General features: G+C 43.2%; 1 protein-coding gene across 7 annotated transcripts in view; it reads left to right on the top strand.

Annotated features, from left to right (window-relative positions):
• Lmo7 (LIM domain 7) overlaps positions 1-21,213 on the top strand; it is a 263,869-nt gene that overhangs the window by 137,113 nt on the left and 105,543 nt on the right. For 5 of the 7 annotated variants that reach the window (XM_045145095.1, XM_045145096.1, XM_045145099.1 and 2 more), the window contains exon 4: positions 9,925-10,031. In XM_045145095.1, coding sequence (XP_045001030.1) covers positions 9,925-10,031 — 107 coding nt within the window. Of the gene's footprint in view, positions 1-9,375; positions 9,395-9,924; positions 10,032-21,213 lie in introns of those variants that run through there. The other 2 variants (XM_045145102.1, XM_045145098.1) reach the window with 1 other exon arrangement.

Here is a 21,213-nt window from a genome sequence, read left to right as displayed (position 1 = left end):
AATATTTCCTGAGCTGAAACTCAAATAGCATCAAATTTTTAAATTTTATTTAAAATTTTAAAGTTTCAAAAAGTTAATGATTCAGCCGGACGTGGTGGTGCACTCCTTTAATCCCAGCACTTGGGGGAGGCTGAATTAGGAGTATTGCTGTGAGTTCGAGGCCACCCTGAGACTAATTCCATGTCTTGGGCTAGAATGAGACCCTATTGCAAACCCCCCCCCAAAAAAAAATAAATAAAAGTTAATGATTTAGTGGCATGTACAGTAATGTGTAATCACTAAACATTTCAGGACTTCGAAGTCAAGCCTCTTGATCATTAAGTTGTTTCTCCTCATTTCCTTCTTCCTCTTGCCCCTGGCAACCACCAGCCTGCCTTCTGTTTCTAGCAACATGGCCACTTGGGCTATTTCATTTAAATGGCACATGTGACCTTTGAGTGCTGGCCTGCCTCTCTTAGCAGACCGTTTTTGGAGGTTGATCTGAATAGTAGAACGCTTTAGTGTTTTATGACTTTGGGGTGAGTAATAATGCATGCCTGGCTACCCTTCAGCTTCTCTGCCCATTGATTAATGCCCAGTGTTAATGGACATGTGAACAGGTTCTACTCTTATGAGAGCTTTGCTAAAACAGGCAGGACTAAGTCAGCTTTACTCCCTGACATCTTCCCAGCCACTTTATCACTGGTAAAAGAGCAAGAAAATGTACTTTAAAAAGAGAAGGAAAGAAAGAGACAAACAAGAGACTATGTTACCGGGTTAGTGATTTTAGCAAGCAAATAGGCTGGAGGGCTCTAAAGGGGAGATATTCATCGCCCTTGGGCTCAGTGTTAGAATATTCACGTTGGCTTCATGCCTCATGCTGTTCACCCTTTGCTTGCCTGATTGATTTATTATGTTTTCTAAATTATTATTTTTTTTCGTTTTATTTTTATTTATTTATTTATTTGAGAGTGACAGAGAGAGAAAGAGGCAGAGAGAGAGAATGGGCGCGCCAGGGCCTTCACCCACTGCAAATGAACTCCAGACGCCTGTGCGCCCCCTTGTGCATCTGGCTAACGTGGGTTCTGGGGGATTGAATCTTGAACCGGGGTCCTTAGGCTTCACAGGCAAGCGCTTATCCACTTAGCCATCTCTCTAGCCCTAAATTATTATTTATTTGAGAGAGAGAGAGAAAGAGAACGAGAATGAATAATAATGAATGAATATGGGCATGCCAGGGCCTCTTGCTGCTGCACATGAATTCCAGTCACATAAGCTGCTTTGTTCATCCGGCTTTAGGTGGGTGCCGGAGCATTGAGCCCAGGACAGCAGGCTTTGCAAGCAAGCGCCTTTAACTGCTCAGCCATCTCCCCAGCTCTGTTTTCAGGATTTATAATGAAGACAGCTGAGACTATCAACATGCAGAATCATGCTTGTTTACAACTGGAAAATAATGGGAGGAGATGGAGCACAAATTTGTATTTGGGGTCAAGCACATGTGAGAGCTGTTTTCTTCCTACCTCACTCTCCAGAGATGAGTATCCTTAGGCTCTGGAGGGCATGAGGGGACTGTTTCAGGAGGATGGGTGGGTGGTAGGCTTACTAGGAGGCAGACTTTGAGGGTGACAGATTTTTGGATATCTTTGCCCATGCTTATTATTTACTTCATAGTCCCCTGGCGTTCATGGTCACTAAGGATGCTTAATGTGACTCTCCAATTCTCTAAGTAGTTTTTAAGCTCATCTCATCACAGCTCTCTGCCCCACCTCACTCTCTGTACAGCTTTTGTTGTTGTCTTTTTTTAAAATTATTTATTTATTTGAGAGTGACAGACAGAGAGAAAGACAGATAGAGGGAGAGAGAGAGAATGAACGCGCCAGGGCTTCCAGCCTCTGCAAACGAACTCCAGACGCGTGCGCCCCCTTGTGCATCTGGCTAACGTGGGACCTGGGGAACCGAGCCTCGAACCGGGGTCCTTAGGCTTCACAGGCAAGCGCTTAACCGCTAAGCCATCTCTCCAGCCCTTGTCTTTTTTTTTTTTTTTAAAAGGTAGAGTTTCCCTCTAGTCCAGGCTGACCTGGAATTCACTATGTAGTCTCGGGATGGCCTTGAACTCACGGTGATCCTCCTACCTCTGCCTCCCAAGTGCTGGGATTAAAGGCGTGCGCCACCACGCCCGGCTGTAGTGCTTTTAATCAGTTGTCCCCCATAAACTCCTGTGTTCAGAATGCTTGGTCCCCAGCTGGTGGCAGTTTGGGAGGTGGAGCCTTACTGGAGGAGGTATGTTTCTGGGGGCAGACTTAGGGCTATTAGAGATAGCTCCCCCTTGGCAAAACAGCTCACTCTCCTGGTGCTGTTTCCCATCTGCTGTGGCAGAGGTGATGTCCAGCCTCTGTTTGTGATGTGTTTTCCCCTGTCATTGTGAAGCTTCCCATTGAGACTGTGAGCCAAAATAAAAAAAGAAAGAAAAGAAAAGGAAATTAACTTTCCTTCCATCAGCTGCTTTTGGTTGAGTGCTTTATCTTAACAACAAGAAGTTAACTGTGGGCTGGAGAGATGGCTTAGTGGTTAAGGCACTTTCTTGCAAAGCCTAAGAACTCATGTTCGAATCTCCAGGTCCCATGTAGCCAGACACAGTGATGCAAGTGCGCAATGTTACATGCACACAAGGGGCATATGTGTCTGGAGTTTGTTTGCAGTGGCTGAAGTCCTCGGTATCCCCACTCTCTCTTTTTCTCTCAAAATAAATAATGAATTTTTTAAAGTTAACTGTTACATTCTTCCTTCTTGAAACTTTCTCTTCGCTACATTCCATAATGTTCCTTTCTTCTGACTTATCTGAATTTTTAAATTAAAAAAATTTTTTGGTTTTGTCTTTTGAGGTAGAGTCTCGCTGTAGCCCAGCCTGACCTGCCATTCACTGCGCTGTCTCAGGGTAACTTCAAACTCACGGTGATCCTCCTACCTCTGCTTCCCAAGTGCTGGGATTAAAGGCTTGTGCCACCATGCCCAGTGATTTTTTTTTTTTCTTTTTTTACCCTGAAATACCATAGCTGATTGGGAATCACCCTTATTGTCTATGTGTCTGTCTGTCTCTATCTCTCTGTGTCTGTGGAAGTGCTGGTGATCTGAGGGCCTTGTACATTCTGGGCAATAGCTTTAATACTGAGCTACCATCCATCTTCAGCTCTCTTAGGATTTTTCATTTTGTTTCCTTTTTTTTCTTTTGGAGATAATATGCCACTTTGCGTATGAGACCTGTTGGTCTCAAACTCAGGATCTTCCTGCCTCTATTTCCTAAACGCTAGAACTACAAGGTTGCTCCAGGCATGACTTCCTCAGTGCCTTTTCCAGAAAGGTTATCAACAATGCTACCTTCAACTACTATCAATGTGTGCTTGACTCCTTAAATCATATTTTAAGATCAGGTATTGAGCTCTGAATTTATTGCTAGTCAGGTATTTCGACCAGATGTCTCCATACATTTTTTTTTTTTTGATGCATCTGTATATTCTTTTTTGTGTTCCAAATTAGTGCTGTTCTGTATTTCCTATTGTAAAAGTATTATTCCAAAAATGATTCTTATCTTCTGAAAGTCACTTCATGTATGTGTAGGAATCATGCTGAATTAGGCAGTTTAGAATAGCGATTTGATTTTCCTAGGGAGAATTCCAGAGCATTGAAGTGCTGCCTAGTTTCCTGTTGCTGATCATAGCAAAACCTCCCAGAAGAGAGAAAGGGAAGAACAGACTGACAGGCATGGGGGCCACAGGAATTGTGGGGATTGACAACTCTCCAGATTCTTGAGTCAAGCCAGCGTTGTTAGAATTGAGAAATTGTTTTCAAGCCTAGATCAAATTCTGAGCTTTGGCAGAAAAGCAAGGTCTTAATGATGGAGTTGAGGGTGTGGTTGTAAAATCCCTTAAGTTCCTAGAAAGATTCAAGGTAGTGCCTGGAGGTTCTGGCCAGCCTAGCAGTGGGGCTTCTGGGACCTTTCAGGATGCAAGCAAGAAGTAGAGAAGGGCTCTTCTGGAAATCCATGGATGAGGCGCTTGTCCAAAGCAGTGAAGACCAGTGAGATTCAAAACAGGTCTGCCATGACTTTTGAGAGAATTGTACTTGTGGAAAGACTGCTAGCTTAGACCAAAAGACACAGAATTAGAAAATTAGAAAATTTCAGAGACCTTTGGTTCTCCCCAACTTCTCCAGGAAAGAGAGGAAGCAGGGCAAGAAAACTACACAGCTACTTTTGAAGGAAAAAGGAGATGATTTGGGGTGAAATGAAGTGATTGCAGAGAGTGGAGCTAGAAAGCGATTTTCTGGTTGACCAGCAACTCCTATGTGCCCAGCTGTCTTCACGCCTTGACCCGCAATGTCAACCTGTTCCACCATTACATGTTGGGAAGGGAAGGGGAGGTAACATTTTTTTTTCAAGTTCATAGGAAGTCAGGTAGTCATGTTGAGGAACCCTAGTTATGGCCTATACTTACAGAATTATATGCAAAGGTCTTTGTGCATGTGATTTAACTTTTGATTTCACCTTGATAAAGAGTAAGAATTGGGGGCCTTGGGAGAGAGTTTATGAATTTTGTACGTGGATAAGGCATGAGTCTCAGAGATCCCAAGAGTGAATGTGGTAGCCAGTTTCCCACTGTGAACCCCTGATCCTCACCTGTTGCTTTTGACCTGTGTGGTCCTCCTTGAACAAGAACAGGACTCACCTGGGTATCCAAGAGTCTGATGCAAAAGATGGAATTTGATGTCAAAAGGCAGGATTCTGACTTCTACCTTGTTTTCTCTTGGATTACTGGCTCTACCATGTTCTTTGGAAAACGTCCATTTGGCAAAGAACTGAGTGCTCCTTGTCAACAGTCAGCCCTGATTTGCCAACCCTAGGAGTGAATCACCTTGGGAATAACCCTGCACTCAGGAAAGCCAAATGAATGACTACGGTAGCCAGTGCTAACATCAACCTCCCTCAGTCAGAACCATCCAGCCAGAAGCCATTCCCCCACCCCAGAGTGTACAAAACTATATAAAACCATCTCTTTCCTTAGGTAACATAGTTTTGGGAGACTTTCTTGCACAACTTCATATAGCTCGTTGAGGTTCTGCAGTGACTAATACAAACCAAAGAACATTGTGGAACTTTGCAGTGTCCTGTTCGTAGCTTGTCAAAAGGACTGGTATTTATACTTATCCATCAGCGGTGACGGTAAGAGAGAAGGTTGGAGAAAGTATGAAGATCTCAAACAGTCTCCTCTTCCTGTTTACCTATTGCCCACGTTTATTCGTGTAGTCGTAGAATCATTATGCACTGGATGGAACTATTTAGATAGTTTGAGTTTACGTTCTCCTAACCAACCCCCCATCTTTGATTTGTTTCTGAGAAGTTTCTTGTAGTCCTGAAAGTGTAGGGATCACATAGGTGCAAAGCAGGCTTTTGAAATGAAGCCTTTTATGGACCCTGGGCTGTGTAAATGTGTGGAGGGCAGGGTTTGGTTTTTCTTCCACTTGCAGAGAGAATTGTTTGCCCTTGGTAACGGGTTACAGATCCACATGCTCCTCACTGAATTGGTAAGGAAGGTGGAGCCAGAAAAGTTAACTTAAGTTTTCTCAAGTCATGTACATGGTTAGTGTCAGAGCTAAGTTGGAGTTCTGCCTACCCATCGGAATAGGTGACATTGTTTCCTGTTTGTCCTCTGTTCCTTTCTTAGCTTTGGTAATTTCAAGGGCAAATGATTCTAACTCCCTCCAGACCGAATGCTCTCCACTCTGGTGAGCTGGGTGTGGCTGCATGATGTTGGAACAGGAATGAAATTTTTATTCTGTAATTGTGTACAGTCCCTGAAGGGACTCTTTTCCTGGGTCTTTTGAAATTGCATCCACCTTCCCGCCAAAAAAAAACCCCCAAAGAAACAAAAAAAGAAACTGTGGCCTCAAGTCCAGTATATAGGATGTAGGTTACATTTTTATTTTAGTGTAAAAGCTGGCCTTCCACTTGTGTAGGCCAGGCATGAATTTATATGTAGTCTTTCTGTTTTAAAGTTCTGCATCACTGAAGTATTTAAAATATTTTATTAAAATAAATATTAATTAAATTAAAAATAAAATATCAAAGTATTTAAAATTTCTGCCTTTTGGTTGGTACAAAGGCTTTACCTAAGACTAAAATTTTATCACATTAATTGTGTTTTTCCTTGAACTTTGTTCCTGGTTAACTATAATCACTTTAACTTTTAAGCGGTTTCTCTCTGAATACTCTGATGGGCTTTGAGGAATGTGTGGCTTTTTCTTATCAACCCTTACCTTTGTTCACCAGGAGAATGCTGTTACATTTCTGTAATATATGTAAATTATTTTTACTCTCAGTTCCATAAGTTTGCTCTGTATTTAATTTTTTTCTTATTTTATAATTTAGTTTTTTGTGGAACTGGGGATCAGACTCCGAGTCTCGTACATGCTAAGTTTTTTTGAACTTTCTTAAAAATTCCAAGCAGATAGAGACAGAGAGAAATAAAAGAGTGACTATTTGGGTGCACCAGGGCCTCTTACCACTGCAAGAAAACTCCAGATGTCTACGCCACTTTTTGTATCTGGCTTTATGCCGGTACTGGGAAATTGAACTTGGACTGTCAGGCTTTGTAAGCCAGCACCTTTAAGCATCTCTTCAGCCCATGTTCTTTTCTTTTCTTTTTTTCTTTTTGAGGTAGGGTCTCTCTGTAAGCCCAGGCTGACCTGGAATTCACTATGTAGTCTCAGGCTGGCCTTGAACTCATGATGATCCTCCTACGCCTACTTTCCTAGTGCTGGGATTAAAGCATGCACCACCACTCCTGGCATCATGATCTTTTTAAAATTTTAAATTAAAGTTTTTTACGAGAGGGAGACACACACACACACACACACACACACACACGAGAGAAAGGGGGGTGGGGAGAGAGAGAGGAAGTGTGCATGCATGAATGTGCGTGTCAGGGCTACTTGCTGCTGAAAGTGAACTCCAGGCACATGTACCACTTTGTGGATCTGGCTTTATGTGGATCTTGGGCAATCGAATCCAGGCTGACAGTCTTTGCACACAAGTGCCTGTATCTGCTGAGCTATCTCCCCAGCCTCTAAATTTTTTGTTAAAAAAAAAAAAGCATGTATGTGTTTACGTGTGCCTGTGTGTCTGTGCATGTGGTCATACGTGTGCCACAGTCCACATGTGGAGGTCAGAGGAAAACCTTGCCTGCCAGTGCGTGTCTTCCATCTTGTTGGAGGGTCTCTAGTTGTCCAGTATTGTGTTTGCAGGATAGCTGACCCATGAGCTTCTGGGGGGTTCTCCTACTTCCACCTCCCTTCTTGCTTTAGGTGTGCTGGGATTACAGACTCACACCACCGAGTCCAGCTTTACATGGGTTCTGGGCATCCAAACTCAGCTTGTCACAGGAGAGCAGCAAGCACTTCCATCGACAGAGCCATCTCCCCAACCCCTCACCTGGTATTTTGTAAGACTTTAAAAGTCAAATTAGGGCTGGAGAGATGGCTTAGCGGTTAAGCGCTTGCCTGTGAAGCCTAAGGACCCCGGTTCGAGGCTCGGTTCCCCAGGTCCCACGTTAGCCAGATGCACAAGGGGGCGCACGCGTCTGGAGTTCGTTTGCAGAGGCTGGAAGCCCTGGCGCACCCATTCTCTCTCTCTCCCCCTCTATCTGTCTTTCTCTCTGTGTCTGTCGCTCTCAAATAAATAAATAAATAATTAAAAAAATTTAAAAAAAGTCAAATTAAGTAGGTGGGAAATGTTTATTAGTTTATTATTCCTTCTCTTTATGAAATAGCTTCCTGTAGGAGGTGATGTGTTGGTAGGTAAACTGTTTTTGTGCTTGTCAGCTAGGATTAGATTGATTTGTATCATCTGCTGATAACAGATAGTGTAGTTTTTAGGAAGTATATGCTTAACAGTAAAATCATCATTGTATTTCTTCTTTATTTTGCCAACAAATCATTTCCCTCCCTTTCTTTTTTTTTTTTTTTAAACTTTTGTTTACTTTTATTTGTTTGAGAGCGACAGAGAAAGGGGGGTGGGGAGAGAGTGGGCGCACCAGGGCCTCCAACCACTGCAAACGAACTCCAAATGCATGCGTCACCTTGTGCATCTGGCTTACATGGGTCCTGGGGAATCGAACCTTAAAGTGGGGTCCTTTGGCTTCACAGGCAAGCACCTAACCACTAAGCCATCTCTCCAGCTCTCCTTCCCTTTCTACGTAATGCCACGTTCAAGCTGCATTAAACGCTTCTCATTGAGCTGTTCAACTATTTAAAAATATTTTTAAAAAAATATTAATTTGAGAGAGACAAACACAGAGGGAGGATGAGCACACCAGGACCTTTTGCCACTGACAACGAGCTCCAGTTGCATGCCCTGCATTGTGCATCTGGCTTTACGTGGGTACTGGGGAACTGAACCCTAGCTGTCTTTGCACCCTTCAACTTTTGGCTCAGCAATTTCTTCCATCTTTGGGGTCTTCTTTCAGAGTCTAGCTAGGGACTGCACACTGCTTTTTTTTTTTTTTTTTTTTAAACTAAAGGTACATGGGAACAGCATTCCATGTGTATAAATAGTTTTTTTTTGTTTGTTTTGGTTTGTAAGCGGCCTTTGCTTCCTTGGCAGTCGGCCTTGCTTTTGTTCTTGTCACACTTTCCCCTTACTCTCTAGGGAACCTAAACTATTGAATTTGTCTCTTCGTGTCTTGGTCCCGTGTCTGCTCCTCCCTCTCCCTTCACCTACCATCCTGTGAGGATGAGCTCCTTAGCATTGGGGAATACTGATGGATGTCCCCAAAGGGCAGGTTGTGTTCTGGCCCGAGAACTCCAGCTCTTGACGGGAGTTGAGGATCTAGCGAGTTCCACATCGCAGCCGTAACATTGCCAGCCAACCTACGTGGACCAGATGTGTTAGCGTGTAAGGAGGACGTTCCCTTACTTCTAGCCACAGCAAGGCAAAAGAAAAGAGTCCATGTAGTCATTCCAAACCACCTCAGAAAGTGCTTTCTTTCTCAAGAGCAGTAAAGGTGATGCCAAGGCTAACCCTGGTAACCCAATGTGGGTGGCTCGGATGCAGCTGACTGTAAAATAGAATACACTGCGGTCCCTATTTGCGTGGTAATTTATGATAGTGAGAAATGTTGGTTTGTGAACTGAGGTTTGTGGTTTTGAAATTAGATAGGAGGGCAGCCTTGGAGGTAGGGGACAGATTTTCCTATTTTTGGAGGGATCTTGAGACAGGTGCAGGGAATGAGTAATATGCCTCGCCTAAACTGTATGGTTCAGCCAATGAGCACCAGGCTTTTCTTTTCTTTTTTTTTTTTTTGGTCCTATAGTATGGTCTCCCTGCCGGTCACGAGCTGGCTCAGCAACCAAACCCAGATTCCAGGTGTGGTATTCCACCGTCGTTCTATAATTTGTAATCATAGAAACAGAATGTTCCTCCTCCTATCTCTTCCCTGCCAACAGTTTCTGGGTGGGTGAATGTCAGTAGCTGGAGTTATTTTTAAAGAGGAGAGGTGAGGCTTGTCGTGCGAAGCTGGGAAGAGGGCGTTTGTTTGCCGAGCAGAGCTGACATCAAAGTGTAGATTTTGCTCACTGGCTAGGCGCTTGTCCTATAACAGGTAATGTTTAACGTGCCAGTCACAAAGATCACCGAAGCAGTGTATGTTTGGGCATAAGATAGCACCAGCTTTTTATGTTCAGGAAGACTGAAAGGCTATACGTGCCCACGTACGTTGTTTTCTGTCTTTTTTTTCTTCCCTGAATACACGAATGCATTGGTCTTGCTGCCGCCTCTTTTGCTGACTGTAACTGGACTTTGAAGCTGGGAAGTTCTGTCATAAAAAAAAAAAAAAAATGTAACCTTTGTCTGAGAGCGAGCTCAGCTAAGCAATCACTTTCCAATTCTTTTCACAGGATAACATAAACGTTTTTTTGAAAGCTTGTGAACAGATTGGATTGAAAGAAGCCCAGCTCTTTCATCCTGGGGATCTACAGGATTTATCAAATCGAGTCACTGTCAAGTAAGTTTCACTGGCTTATTATCTATTTTTAAACTTAGGGCTTTGCGGCTTGTGTGTGTGGGGGGTCATACTTGTGGAGAGTTTTTGTGATTACTGAAAGATCATTCTTTTCGGTGTCTTCCTCAGTTCTCTTCCCAAGATAGATTATTAAAAATGACTTGGGGAGTGTGAAGCTGTCTATAATCGGTGTCCTATAAAAGCAGTGGTTTCTATGTTGATGTTTTCCAGTATGGCAGTGTTTGGTTGCTAATGGTGAAGATTTTCATTATATTTGTAAAGTGAATGTAGAGAGTGTTACTGTAGTTTACAGAGTAAAAAAAAAAAAAATTAGTTCTTATATAGTTGGAAGTGAGATAATTATTAACATAAAAATCATAATAAGGGACATGGGAACACAAGACCTTGTTAATATTTGGAAGGTACCACTTTTCTGGAGCCAGTGAACTTGTCAGTTGTGGCTCATTTTAAAATAATGAACTGGTTTCACTACTTTCATAGTCTGGACTAGAAAGCCAAAGTGGTGGTGGACACACATATGCAGGTGTTTTGTTGGAGTTTAGGTGGGGAATGGTGTTCATGATTGAGGGTATGGTTTCAGGAAATCTGGTTGTAAGCTCTCTTGAAGCGTTTCCTCCTCTCCCCCCAATAAGTCTAATCATCTTCCAGGAAATCAGTAATAAAGTTGAGTTACCAGGTGAATATAACATAAAAATTATATAGTTTTGAAGTAATGACTACCTTCTTATGGGAGCTTTTAAGCCTAATTAACACTTTTCCAAATGAGGGGGAAAAAAGGCTTTGTTCTATCTGTAGACATAATGGAAATGGAAAACTCAGTGTCTACTGCTTCGGACAAAGATTTAGTTTAAGTAGTTAATATTTCCCTGTGTCATAGCTTCAGTAGTTATTAAAACTAGCTAGGAGCTGGGTGTGGTGGTGCACGCCTTTAATCCCAGCACTCGGGAGGCAGAGGTAGGAGGATTGCCGTGAGTTCGAGGCCACCCTGAGACTCCATAGTGAATTCCAGGTCAGCCTAGGCTAGAGTGAGACCCTACCTCAATGCCCCCCCCCCAAAAAAAAAATGGCTAGGAAAACTTTAAATGTGACTATTATTTCATGAAGTAAAATAATTATGTAGATAATATCTTGCTGAAATCTCAGGTAGTACTGGTTGCTTAAAAAAAAGAATCTCACAATAAATATGAACAGCTGTCCATGCCTACCTGCTTTCACTTCTATTGGCTGTTTTTTTTTTTTTTTTAACTCCACACCAGTGATATGTGCATGTTTCAGGAGTCTGTCTGTATTTCTCATGAACTCGAAGTAGTTGAAATCCTGAACGTCATTGCTGACATACTTTTGCAGTATCCAAAGTCCTTTTTTTTTTCCCCCTCCTGGTCCATATAGTCTTTCCTGAGTAGCTAGCCTCTGAAAATCTTCTTTTCCCAAGTGGGTGAGGTTGATTAAGAGTGCGTGTGCTTTGGAACTCTGCAGCCTATATTTGAGTAGGCTCCGGACGGGGCGAGACATGTTTGTTGGCCCCTGATTTCACGGGTGCTCTGTATAGAGCTTGCCTGGGGGGCCTCTCTTGGGAAGCTGTTGGGTCGAAAACGGTTTAGGGGAAGCGATGTCTGGACTCAGTGCTCAGTGAAATTAACTTCCCACCAAAGTGAAACCGGGAGAGTAAGAAGCATGCAGAAGAACTTGTTTCAGTGGCAACCACGAGGCCATCAGAGCAAGGCGTGCCCCGGACCTTACAGAGAGAAAGCCCGAGCGGGAACCCTGAACTTCAGAACTGTTCCTCTGAGACTTCTGTCTTGTGGGGCCACAGCATGAAGGATCGGCTCTGGGTCAGCCACAGCAGAAGCCCGGATGAGATAGATACAAAGGCACAGGCAGGGGACTTACCTTCTGCCCTGAGATAGCGCTTGGATTGAAGGGAGAAGTTTTAAAGGAGAACGGAATGGCTTACTACACAGTACTGCATTTGTTAGTTTTCCTTTGGGCTGTTATGTAATGCGGTGGCTTGGGCAGGGCAAATCTTGTCCTATCATTATTGTAGATTAAAGGACTTGGGTTTGATCAGATCAGTGGTTCTCCACTGGAGGCTGTTTCGCCTCCCTGGGGACACTTGGCAATGTGTTGTCGTAGCTGGTGTGGGGTGCCACAGGTATCCATCTAGTGTATCTGGTGCTCTCAATACTCTTCCATGCAAAAGACAACCTCCTCTCCCCCACAAAGTGAGAAACTTCCCACTCTATGCCATATAGTGCTGGGCTTAAGGAATCCTAGCTTAGACTTAGAATTCCTCATTCATTTCTTCTCTGCCAGCAAAATAGTCGTGTGGAAATGAAGGATACTGACCCTCACAGATGGTTGACCCTCTATTAAATGTAAACTTTCTGTGGGACTGTCATAGAATGGCTGTATTTTTATGTTAGCGTGTTTATTTCAGCGTGGTCTCTCCTTGTAATGTTTCTGAGAGTGTGAATGTGTGTAGTGCTTTGAGATCATTTTTCTCATCTGTATGCATTCAACTCAGCAAAGAGATAAGGAGCCACTGAATTGCTTTAAATGCTCTGTCATTACTGAGCTGCCCGGGCTAGAGTAGCAGGCAGCTGATATCATCCATGTTGGGGGGAACATGAGGTGTGTTTGTTAAGTGGCTTGGGGAGACCGATACATATCTGGCAACGTGGAGCGTGGGGGAGTTGTGTATTGAAAATGTGTGATGGGAGCAGAAGGAGTCAAAGAACTGTTGGTAGTGAATAATTTCAGTAACCAGACCTTCAGTACAGCTATTTTTTCAGTAATTTTCAACTCAAAATTTAATTTGCAATAACTTTCCACCCGTGGGACAGACTAGATCACTTTTCAGACTTCTGCAATTATCATATTCATATGTGATCCACTTTTCTAAGTGGATTGTTTTACATTGCAGGAAGTAGTAGTTGGAATTTTTCCAAGTGTGTGTGAATGATTCCTTTCATTTTGAAATTGTTTTGCTCAAGAGTCCGTTGGTTCTTTTGTATTTGGCACCCCTAACTGAATGGATAGGATCCATTTCTTCTTTCTTCCCAAAGGGTTAATAAACAAATTTCTTAGTCAATCATCATGAGTGACAGATGGAAGTCTACCTCAGTCTAAGGCCAAGAAATTCACCCTGCATCATTATTATAGCCCTACATTAATATTAAATATCCACACTGAACTGAACACACGTGGTCCACGAAGAATGGGTGGTGTATACCTCTCTCCCCATTGACCACAGGAGCATGCCCATAACACACTGGGAGCTCCTGACAGTGAATGTCAAAGTCATGTACCTCTGTCTCACAGGATTTGGAGTTGACAGAAAGGTAGGACTCAACGTGAAAGGTTTTAAATGTCTTTTACAACTTTCGATTTAGAAACTAAGACTTAATATTGGAACCATTTCTCCAACCAATTTCTGTCAAACGTTTTAAGTTGCAAAGCTGAACAGATTGTAAACATATTTTTTCTTTCCACCCCCTTACCATTTCCTTCCAGATTTGAGCACTTCAGATACTTTCTGTTCATAATGTAATTACAGGGTGGCAGTGTTTTTGTGCACAATGTTTGTCATGAAATTATTTTCTGGTGTAGCCTTCGTCCGTCATTATTTAGGGTATTGTTTCAAGTACAAAATGTAACTTTTCATAGTGATTTGTGTGATTTTGTGGTTTAATGAATTGTAGCCAGGGTACGGGCATTAGGAATCTTTTTTACTTTTATTTTTTTAAACATGTGCTAGTTTAGTTGCCAGAGGAACAGTGTTTGGCAGTGAAATTGGTGCTAACATCTTTCCATCATAAAAATAATGGCGCCTCAGGATTATATTTTAAGGATGGCAGTGTTCCTTATGGCTTCAAGAGGTTGCTTGCTTTTCGTAGCATCGTAGCAGCACTGTGAAGTTAATGCTTAGCAGTCAGTTCCCAGATGGCTCCCTGTGTTAACTATCAAACCGAGCTTGAGTATGTTTGTATGTATGGCTATTTATTTATGGTTTACTTGTGTAAGTAAAAATCATTTATTCTGAACAATTTCCACCCTTTTCTGGTATAATCCTGGTTTTATACATATTTTTCAAGTCTGTCTCTTTCAGATGAGTATTTTAACATCTTAGTCTTTTTTTTTTATTAAAAAAAAAGCATGCTAAATGATACCCAAAATTGGTTCTGCAATTTGAGCATGCTGACTTCCACCTGTCACTTTGTTACTATTTTAAAATGTCCCCTCCCTATCAACTCTTAGAAGAGAAAACAAAACAGAAGTCATGGTGCTGTGTACACTGGTGTCTCCTTGAGCTGTGCTTTGGGAACTTACTGGGAACTCACTGAGAAAGGGATGCTAATTGTGCCAGCAGCAGAACTGTGGATCTAAGTTTGTTAATGCCCTTTGCTTGTCAGGTTTGAGTGTCCTCGCCGAGGAGGGCTGGGAAGTAAGAGGCAGCTCTGATGCCATCTAGCAGGATGCCAGTTGTATCTGTGTCTAGCTTTTCTCCATTGCCGGGTCTTGATCTATCTCTCAGAATCACTAGTGTCTAGATACCTGCTCTCCTTCCTAAGCTCTCTACTTCTTCCCTTTCCCCAAACCCCAGTGGGCCGGATTCTGCCTTGGCCTGCGGGCGTGGCTGCACGCTGGGTCTGGCCAGGGTCCTTATCTTCCCCCAGCAGGCTCCCCTGTGCGCATGCATCAAAGCGCCTCACTCTGCGATGAAGCTGATTAGCAGTGACATGAGTCAGTCCATGGGAGGATGGCAGTTTGTTGCTTCCCTGCTCAGATAGCATTTGTGTTTTAATCAGGCCCCAAGAGACAGGTACTTTTCTGGAAGACATTCATCTTTCAAATTATTGTCTGTAGGGCCTCCTTTGCTGAATGAATCCAACTTAAAAAAAAATTACACACCAGCCGGGCGTGGTGGCGCACGCCTTTAATCCCAGCACTCGGGAGGCAGAGGTAGGACGATCGTCGTGAGTTCGAGGCCAGCCTGAGACTACATAGTGACTTGCAGGTCAGCCTGGGCCAGAGCGAGACCCTATCTCAAAAAGCCAAAAATAAAAAGAATTAAAAATAAATAAGTAAAATTACACACCTCGTCATATCTGTAGTCTCCTCAGACTTCTTTGACAATCTGCTCAGTAAGGGTTCAGTATTTTTTTTTCCTCTGAGGTTTCTGCTCAGTTCGGGTCTATGTTAACTAAATATCTGTGTGAGAGTGGAGGAGAAGGAGGAGGAAGAGGAGGTGTGTGTGTGTGTGTGTGTGTGTGTGTGTGTCAGAATTTATTTCAGAGTAGAAAATGACAATCAAGGAAGAGGGTATTTCTGTTTTGGAAAGGTAATTTACTTGTTCCTCACAGGACAAACATTGACTCAGGATCTTGTATCTGACAGTACTTACACATCTACGGATAAGATGGAGTTTAGTGACAGTTGAGATATCACCATGAGCTAGCAGCTGGAATGCATGATATCAAAACACAAGGTGGTAGAAGAGACCTAGAAAATAGTTCAGCTGGTAGGGTGCTTGCCTCGCATGCACAAAGCCCTGGGTTTTTTCACCACATAAAGACTGGAAACCGTGGTGCACATCTGTAAACCCAGCTCTCAGGAGGCGGAGGCTGGGAGGGTCGGGAGTTCGCGGTTAGGCTCAGCTACATAACACATTCCAAACAAGTCTCAAAAACAAAACGACAAGCGCCCCAACGAATCAAAGATAAGCACACCCAATCCTCTGGGAAGATAGAAACGTGCAGTCACTTCAGCTTACCAGTCAGGAAACTCGTGTAACTGCTGGTGACTTGGGTTTTCATTTGAGTTTTCAGGACATTTCTTTTATGTGCATGTAAAATTTCCCTAAACATCTTGAAACCATTTGAGGGCAGGAGCAGGCATTATTCCTTTTATCATCTCTGTACTTAGGTGTAAGCTTAGTGGTTAAGATGCTTGCCTGCGAAGCCTAAGGACCCATGTTTGACTTTCCAGATCCCACGTAAGCCAGACACACAAAGGTGAGGCAAGCGCAAGGTTGCACATGCCCACTAGGTGGCGTAAGCATCTGCAGTTCAATATCAGTAGCTGAGGTCCTGGCACACCAATTCTCTCTCTCTCTCTCAAATAAAAAGAAAATGAGATTTATTATGAGCACCACCTGAGAAGCTGTTTTCCACTGTCAAGTCTTCCCCTCTCCATCCTCACCACTCAGACACAAAGCAGGGATGGCTAGTCAGCCCTTGCTGTCTGGTTTCAACTGCCTTTATCATCCCGAGACAGTGGTAGAACACTTAACAGTCTGACCTGAAATGTGCACAGTCTAAAGGAGAGGAGCGTTTATTACTCACCCACAGAAAGGAAGCGAAATAAAATGGGATCTTTGGACCGTGGCCTTTCGAAGTAGTTGGTGACGGTTTAAGTAAATTCTCACATTGATTTATAAAGGATAAACATTGACGTCAGAAGGATAGCTATACACATGCATGTGTTAACAGGAAAGCTCAGACACAATTCTATGTTTGATGATGGTCACCCCTTCTCCACCTTGTGGGAGATAAGTGTGGGTGTTGGCATACTGTGTTGAAGCTCAAGGGAAGGAATTTTGAAAAGCAAGATGTCCTAGTGGAGGCAGTTTGCTCTGAGAAATCATTACTGTGGCTGGAACAGGGCATTTTACCAGCCAATTTACAGTGAGCCTTACTCCTCTCAAAGCCCAGCTACCTGCCTGGGTCTCTCTTACCTTGATCACTCACACCCACCCACCTGGCTACGCTTCTCCAGGGGCCATATTGCTTTTGAGTATGACATACTTAAAAAACATTTGGGGCTGGAGAGGTGGCTTAGCAGTTAAGGTGCTTGCCTGCGAAACCCAAGGACCCAGGGTCAGTTCCTCAGTATCCACGTAAAGCCAGATGCATAAGGTAGTGCATGTGTCTGGAGTTTGTTTGCAGTGGCTAGAGGCCCTGATATGCCCCTACTCTGTCTCTTTCTTAAATAAACTTTAAAAAATTGAGGAACATTGAACACTGAAGCCTGTGCATTTCCTAACCATTCATTTTGAAGGCTTCCACCAAACCTCTGGCTGAGCTTTCATCACTTTTCCTTGAAAATTCAATGGAAGTATGTCAAAAGCATCTTGGATGAGAGCAGGATTTTGGTGTCTCTGGAGGTGGGCTTCTTCTTGTCCGTGTGTACCTTGGTGGCAGAATGATCTGAGGTGGCTTTTCCTCCTTGTCAGAGGTTGTCTTCTCTGTACATTTACTATTACGGCAAATGGTCACTCACTGCCTGCTTTATGTCAAGTCGTATGCTAAAGTCTGGGAGCAGCAGGGGCAAATGTCATATGCCTGAAAGTTCAGAAATGCTACTGCTGGTGATGCCCCCATCTCAAGAACATCCCAAGAATGTTGCAGAGGTGCAAGGAAGTCCGGAATGTGGAGTGTTCAGTAAGCACTCAGTAAACGGTTATACATTATTGTAAACATGTTTTTTTTTTTTTTTTTTTTTTTTTAATGCTGTGAAAGTATTTGTGCCCTTTAGGGAAACGTGGATGGAAAAAGGTCACTGCTGGCACCTTACATTGTGATTATCAGCCTCAGGTCTTTATTTTTCAGAATTTAGGCTATTTTAGACTTATCCCTTCTTTCTACTTCAAGAAGCTACTAAAGTAGATTTTTTTTTTACATTTATGATCAGTGAGCTTACTATAGCTTTATTTTGTTAGAATTATGAAGCCAGTAGAGAGGAAAGAACAGATGAGAATTATCTCTTCTTGTCTCTTAGTATTGATTTTTTTTTTCATGTGTGTGCATGTGCACACGCATGTGGAAGTCTGAGGACAACGTTGGGTGTCATACTCAGGTCTGTAGTCCCCTTTATTTGAGATACGATCTCTCATTGGTCTGGAGTTCATCCATTAGCAAGACTAGCTGGCTGGTAAGTCCCAGGGATTCTTCTGTCTCTACCTCACCCATGCTGGGATGACAAGCCTATGTCACTGTACTTTTTTTTTATTTTTTATTTTTATTTTTTTCGAGGTAGGGTCTCAGTCTAGGTCAGGCTGACCTGGAATTAGTTTCAGGGTGGCCTCGAACTCATGGTGATCCTCCTACTTCTCCCTCCCAAGTGCTGGGATTAAAGTTGTGCACCACCATGCCCCGCTTTTTTTTTTTTCTTCTTCTTCTTGTTCATTATTTATTTGAGAGTGACAGAGATAGAGATAGAGAAAGAGGCAGATAGAGAGAGAGAATGGGGGCACCAGGACCTCCAGCCATTGCAAATGAACTCCAGACGCATTTGCCCCCTTGTGCATCTGGCTCATGTGGGTCCTGGGGAATCCAGCCTTGAACCAGGGTCCTTGGGCTTCACAGGCAAATGCTTAACCACTAAGCCAGCTTTCCAGCCCCTGCACTTGGCTTTTTAATGTGGCCTCTGAGGATTGAAATCAGGTCCTCATGCTTGCAAGGCTTACTGCCAAGCTATCTGCCCAGACTGATCCCGAAAGATTTAGATAGATGCTAACTTAAAACAAACAAACAAACACAAAAACACCTTATGCACGAGGATTCCTGAGTTCTTTCCTATGGGATGGTGTTCATGATCTTTCTCAGCTCAAGAGTACACAGCAGACATGTTTTCCACTGAGAAGAACTTAGCTGCCCCTTGGGGGATGCCATCTTTCTCTCACCACGACTTACCGGTAGCGATGATCAATGGCATGAAAACTCTTTGTTCTGAAATGAGCTGCTTTTTTTTTTTTTTTTTTTTAAAGCCGTAGGCATTAAAAATTCAAGTAGCAGTCAGTCCTGTCTTTGAGGTGAAAAGGCGTGATCACTATTTTGTTTTACTTGTGTTCAATGTTAAAGGTAAACAAAAAAAAAAAAAAAAGGCTAGGAAACATGCTTTTTATGTGGATGCATTTTTGACATAGCATGACAATGATACATTTTTTTTTTCCCCTTTTAAAATGTAGACCAGTGTTAAATAGAAGAGGTCAAGGAGTGTTCTGGCTGTTGTTTGTTTACTGAGTCTAGGTTGATGGAGCAGTTATGTCCTAGGGGGTCCTTGTCATGGTATAGCTTCGGTCAGGCCATGCTAAGCCTGGTGAGATTGGTGGCTGCAGGCGTCCTCCTCCGCTTCTCAGACACCCCCCCTTTTGCCAGCATCTCCCTCACTTCGTCCTCTGAGGAGCCAGTGAGGTTGCCTCGAAAACCCTGAGCAAACACACACCAGTCAACTTGGGGAAACGGAGAGACCTTTAATTCTGAGAAAACGCAGTGTTGCCTGCCGCTGCACGCATCTAAGAATGCATTAGCATTCTTAAGTGTAAGTGATTTTGATAGTGTAATCATTTAAAAAGGAAATGAAAAACATATTTTTGAATCAGCACATCTCAGTTAAGCCAATTCTTAAGCTTAGAAAAGAAAACGCAGTAGGGATTTAGGCAGTTCGGGAGTAGTAGCAGCTGCTTTGAATCAAGCACTGTTTGCATTAACCACTGTCACTTTACCGAGAGCTTTCTCTGTGTGCTCAGAGCAATTCTGGGGAGACACCCCTAAATAAAACATTAAGTGGTAATGCATCTTATTGCATCTCACAACTTCATTGCATTACAACAATACTAACAGTGGTCCAGTTTTTAAAAACACTTTTTTTTTTTTTTAAGGTAGGGTTTCACTCTAGCCCAGGCTGACCTGGACTTCACTACGGAATCTCAGGCTGGCCTCGAACTCACAGTGATCCTCCTACCTCTGCCTCCCAAGTGCTGGGACTAAAGGTGTGAGCTACCACGCCCAGCTTAGAAATGCTTTTTCCCCCCATATTTTTCCCTCTTCAGTTTTCCGCGATGTGGGAAATACTTGTAAAGAACTGAGTGCATTTTGTTAATCAATTTGCCTCACATGTTACTAGAGTTCTGTTTGCTTAATCCGGAGAGGACAACACATGAGTAACTAACCATGTTCATCACCTGCTCAGTTTGACGTACAGTTGTGGGCCTTGATCAGTAGAATGCCCTGGATCAGAGCACACAACTTTCTGAGCCTCAGAGAGGGAGGCCCACAAGATGTTAATGTGGTGATGACTTCGTTTCACCAGTGTCATAGAGGAGGAAGGACAAGTCATGCTACCAGTGAAGACGTGCCCAGAGCATGCCAAGCCCCAGGTTATTGAGGAATGGAGCTCCATGTCCCATATCCTTTTCTGGACTAAGGGAAAACAGCTTCCTTAAAGACTGACATCCATTGACTTAAGTTGTAAACCGGTCATGTCCATTTCCAAGGTGGATGGAAGTAGCGTATTCTAATGAACTGATGGGGTGACGGTGGACGTGTGAGGTGTGCCTAGCAGAATCAAGGGCTCTCTTCTCTGGATATTTTTATTTTATGCCTAAAAATTATTTCAAAGATATTTATTTATTAGAGAGAGAGAGAGAGAGAGGAGCAGATGGAGAGAATGGGCCTCCAGCCACTGCAGATGAACTTTACTTTGTGCATGTGGCTTATGTGGGACCAGGGGAATAGAACCTGGTTCCTTAGGTTTTGCAGGCAAGCTCCTTAACTGCTAAGCCATCTCTACAGTACCCTCCACCCCCTTTTTTTGAGGTAGGGTTTTTCTCTAGCTCAGGCTGCCCTGGAATTCACTATGTAGTCTCAGGATGGCCTCGAACTCATGGCGCTCCTCCTACCTCTGCCTCCTGAGTGCTGGGACTAAAGGTGTGCAACACCACACCTGGCTCTCCCCAGCCCTTAAATTTTTTTTTTTTAAATTTATTTAAGAGAGGAAGAAAGAGAGAGAGAGAGAGAATTGGTATGCCAGGGCCTTCAGCTGTTGCAGATGAACTCCAGATGCATGCACCACCTTGTATAGCTGGCTTAGGTGGGTCCTGGGGAATTGAACCTGGATCCTTTGTCTTTGCAGGCAAATGCCTTACTCGCTAAGCCATCTGTCCAGCCTTCCTATACATTTTCAACAACATCTGATGAGTATTGAGTAGGCATAGCATATAGATGCTGAATCCTGTGGGTAGTTAAGGGAATCAAAACCTATCCCTTTTCTACCAGGATCTTACTAAAACAGGCTGAGTTTTTGCTTTCGGGTCTTCAGGAGCATTGAAGGAATTCATAGCTGACAACTCTAAGGCAAACTGGATTAGGAGGGAGGAGGAGGA

Source organism: Jaculus jaculus, chromosome 3 (genome assembly GCF_020740685.1).
Source record: "Jaculus jaculus isolate mJacJac1 chromosome 3, mJacJac1.mat.Y.cur, whole genome shotgun sequence".
NCBI classification, from domain to species: Eukaryota; Metazoa; Chordata; class Mammalia; order Rodentia; family Dipodidae; genus Jaculus; species Jaculus jaculus.
Note: the sequence above shows the minus strand (reverse complement) of the source record. Positions and strands in the feature narration are given on the sequence as shown.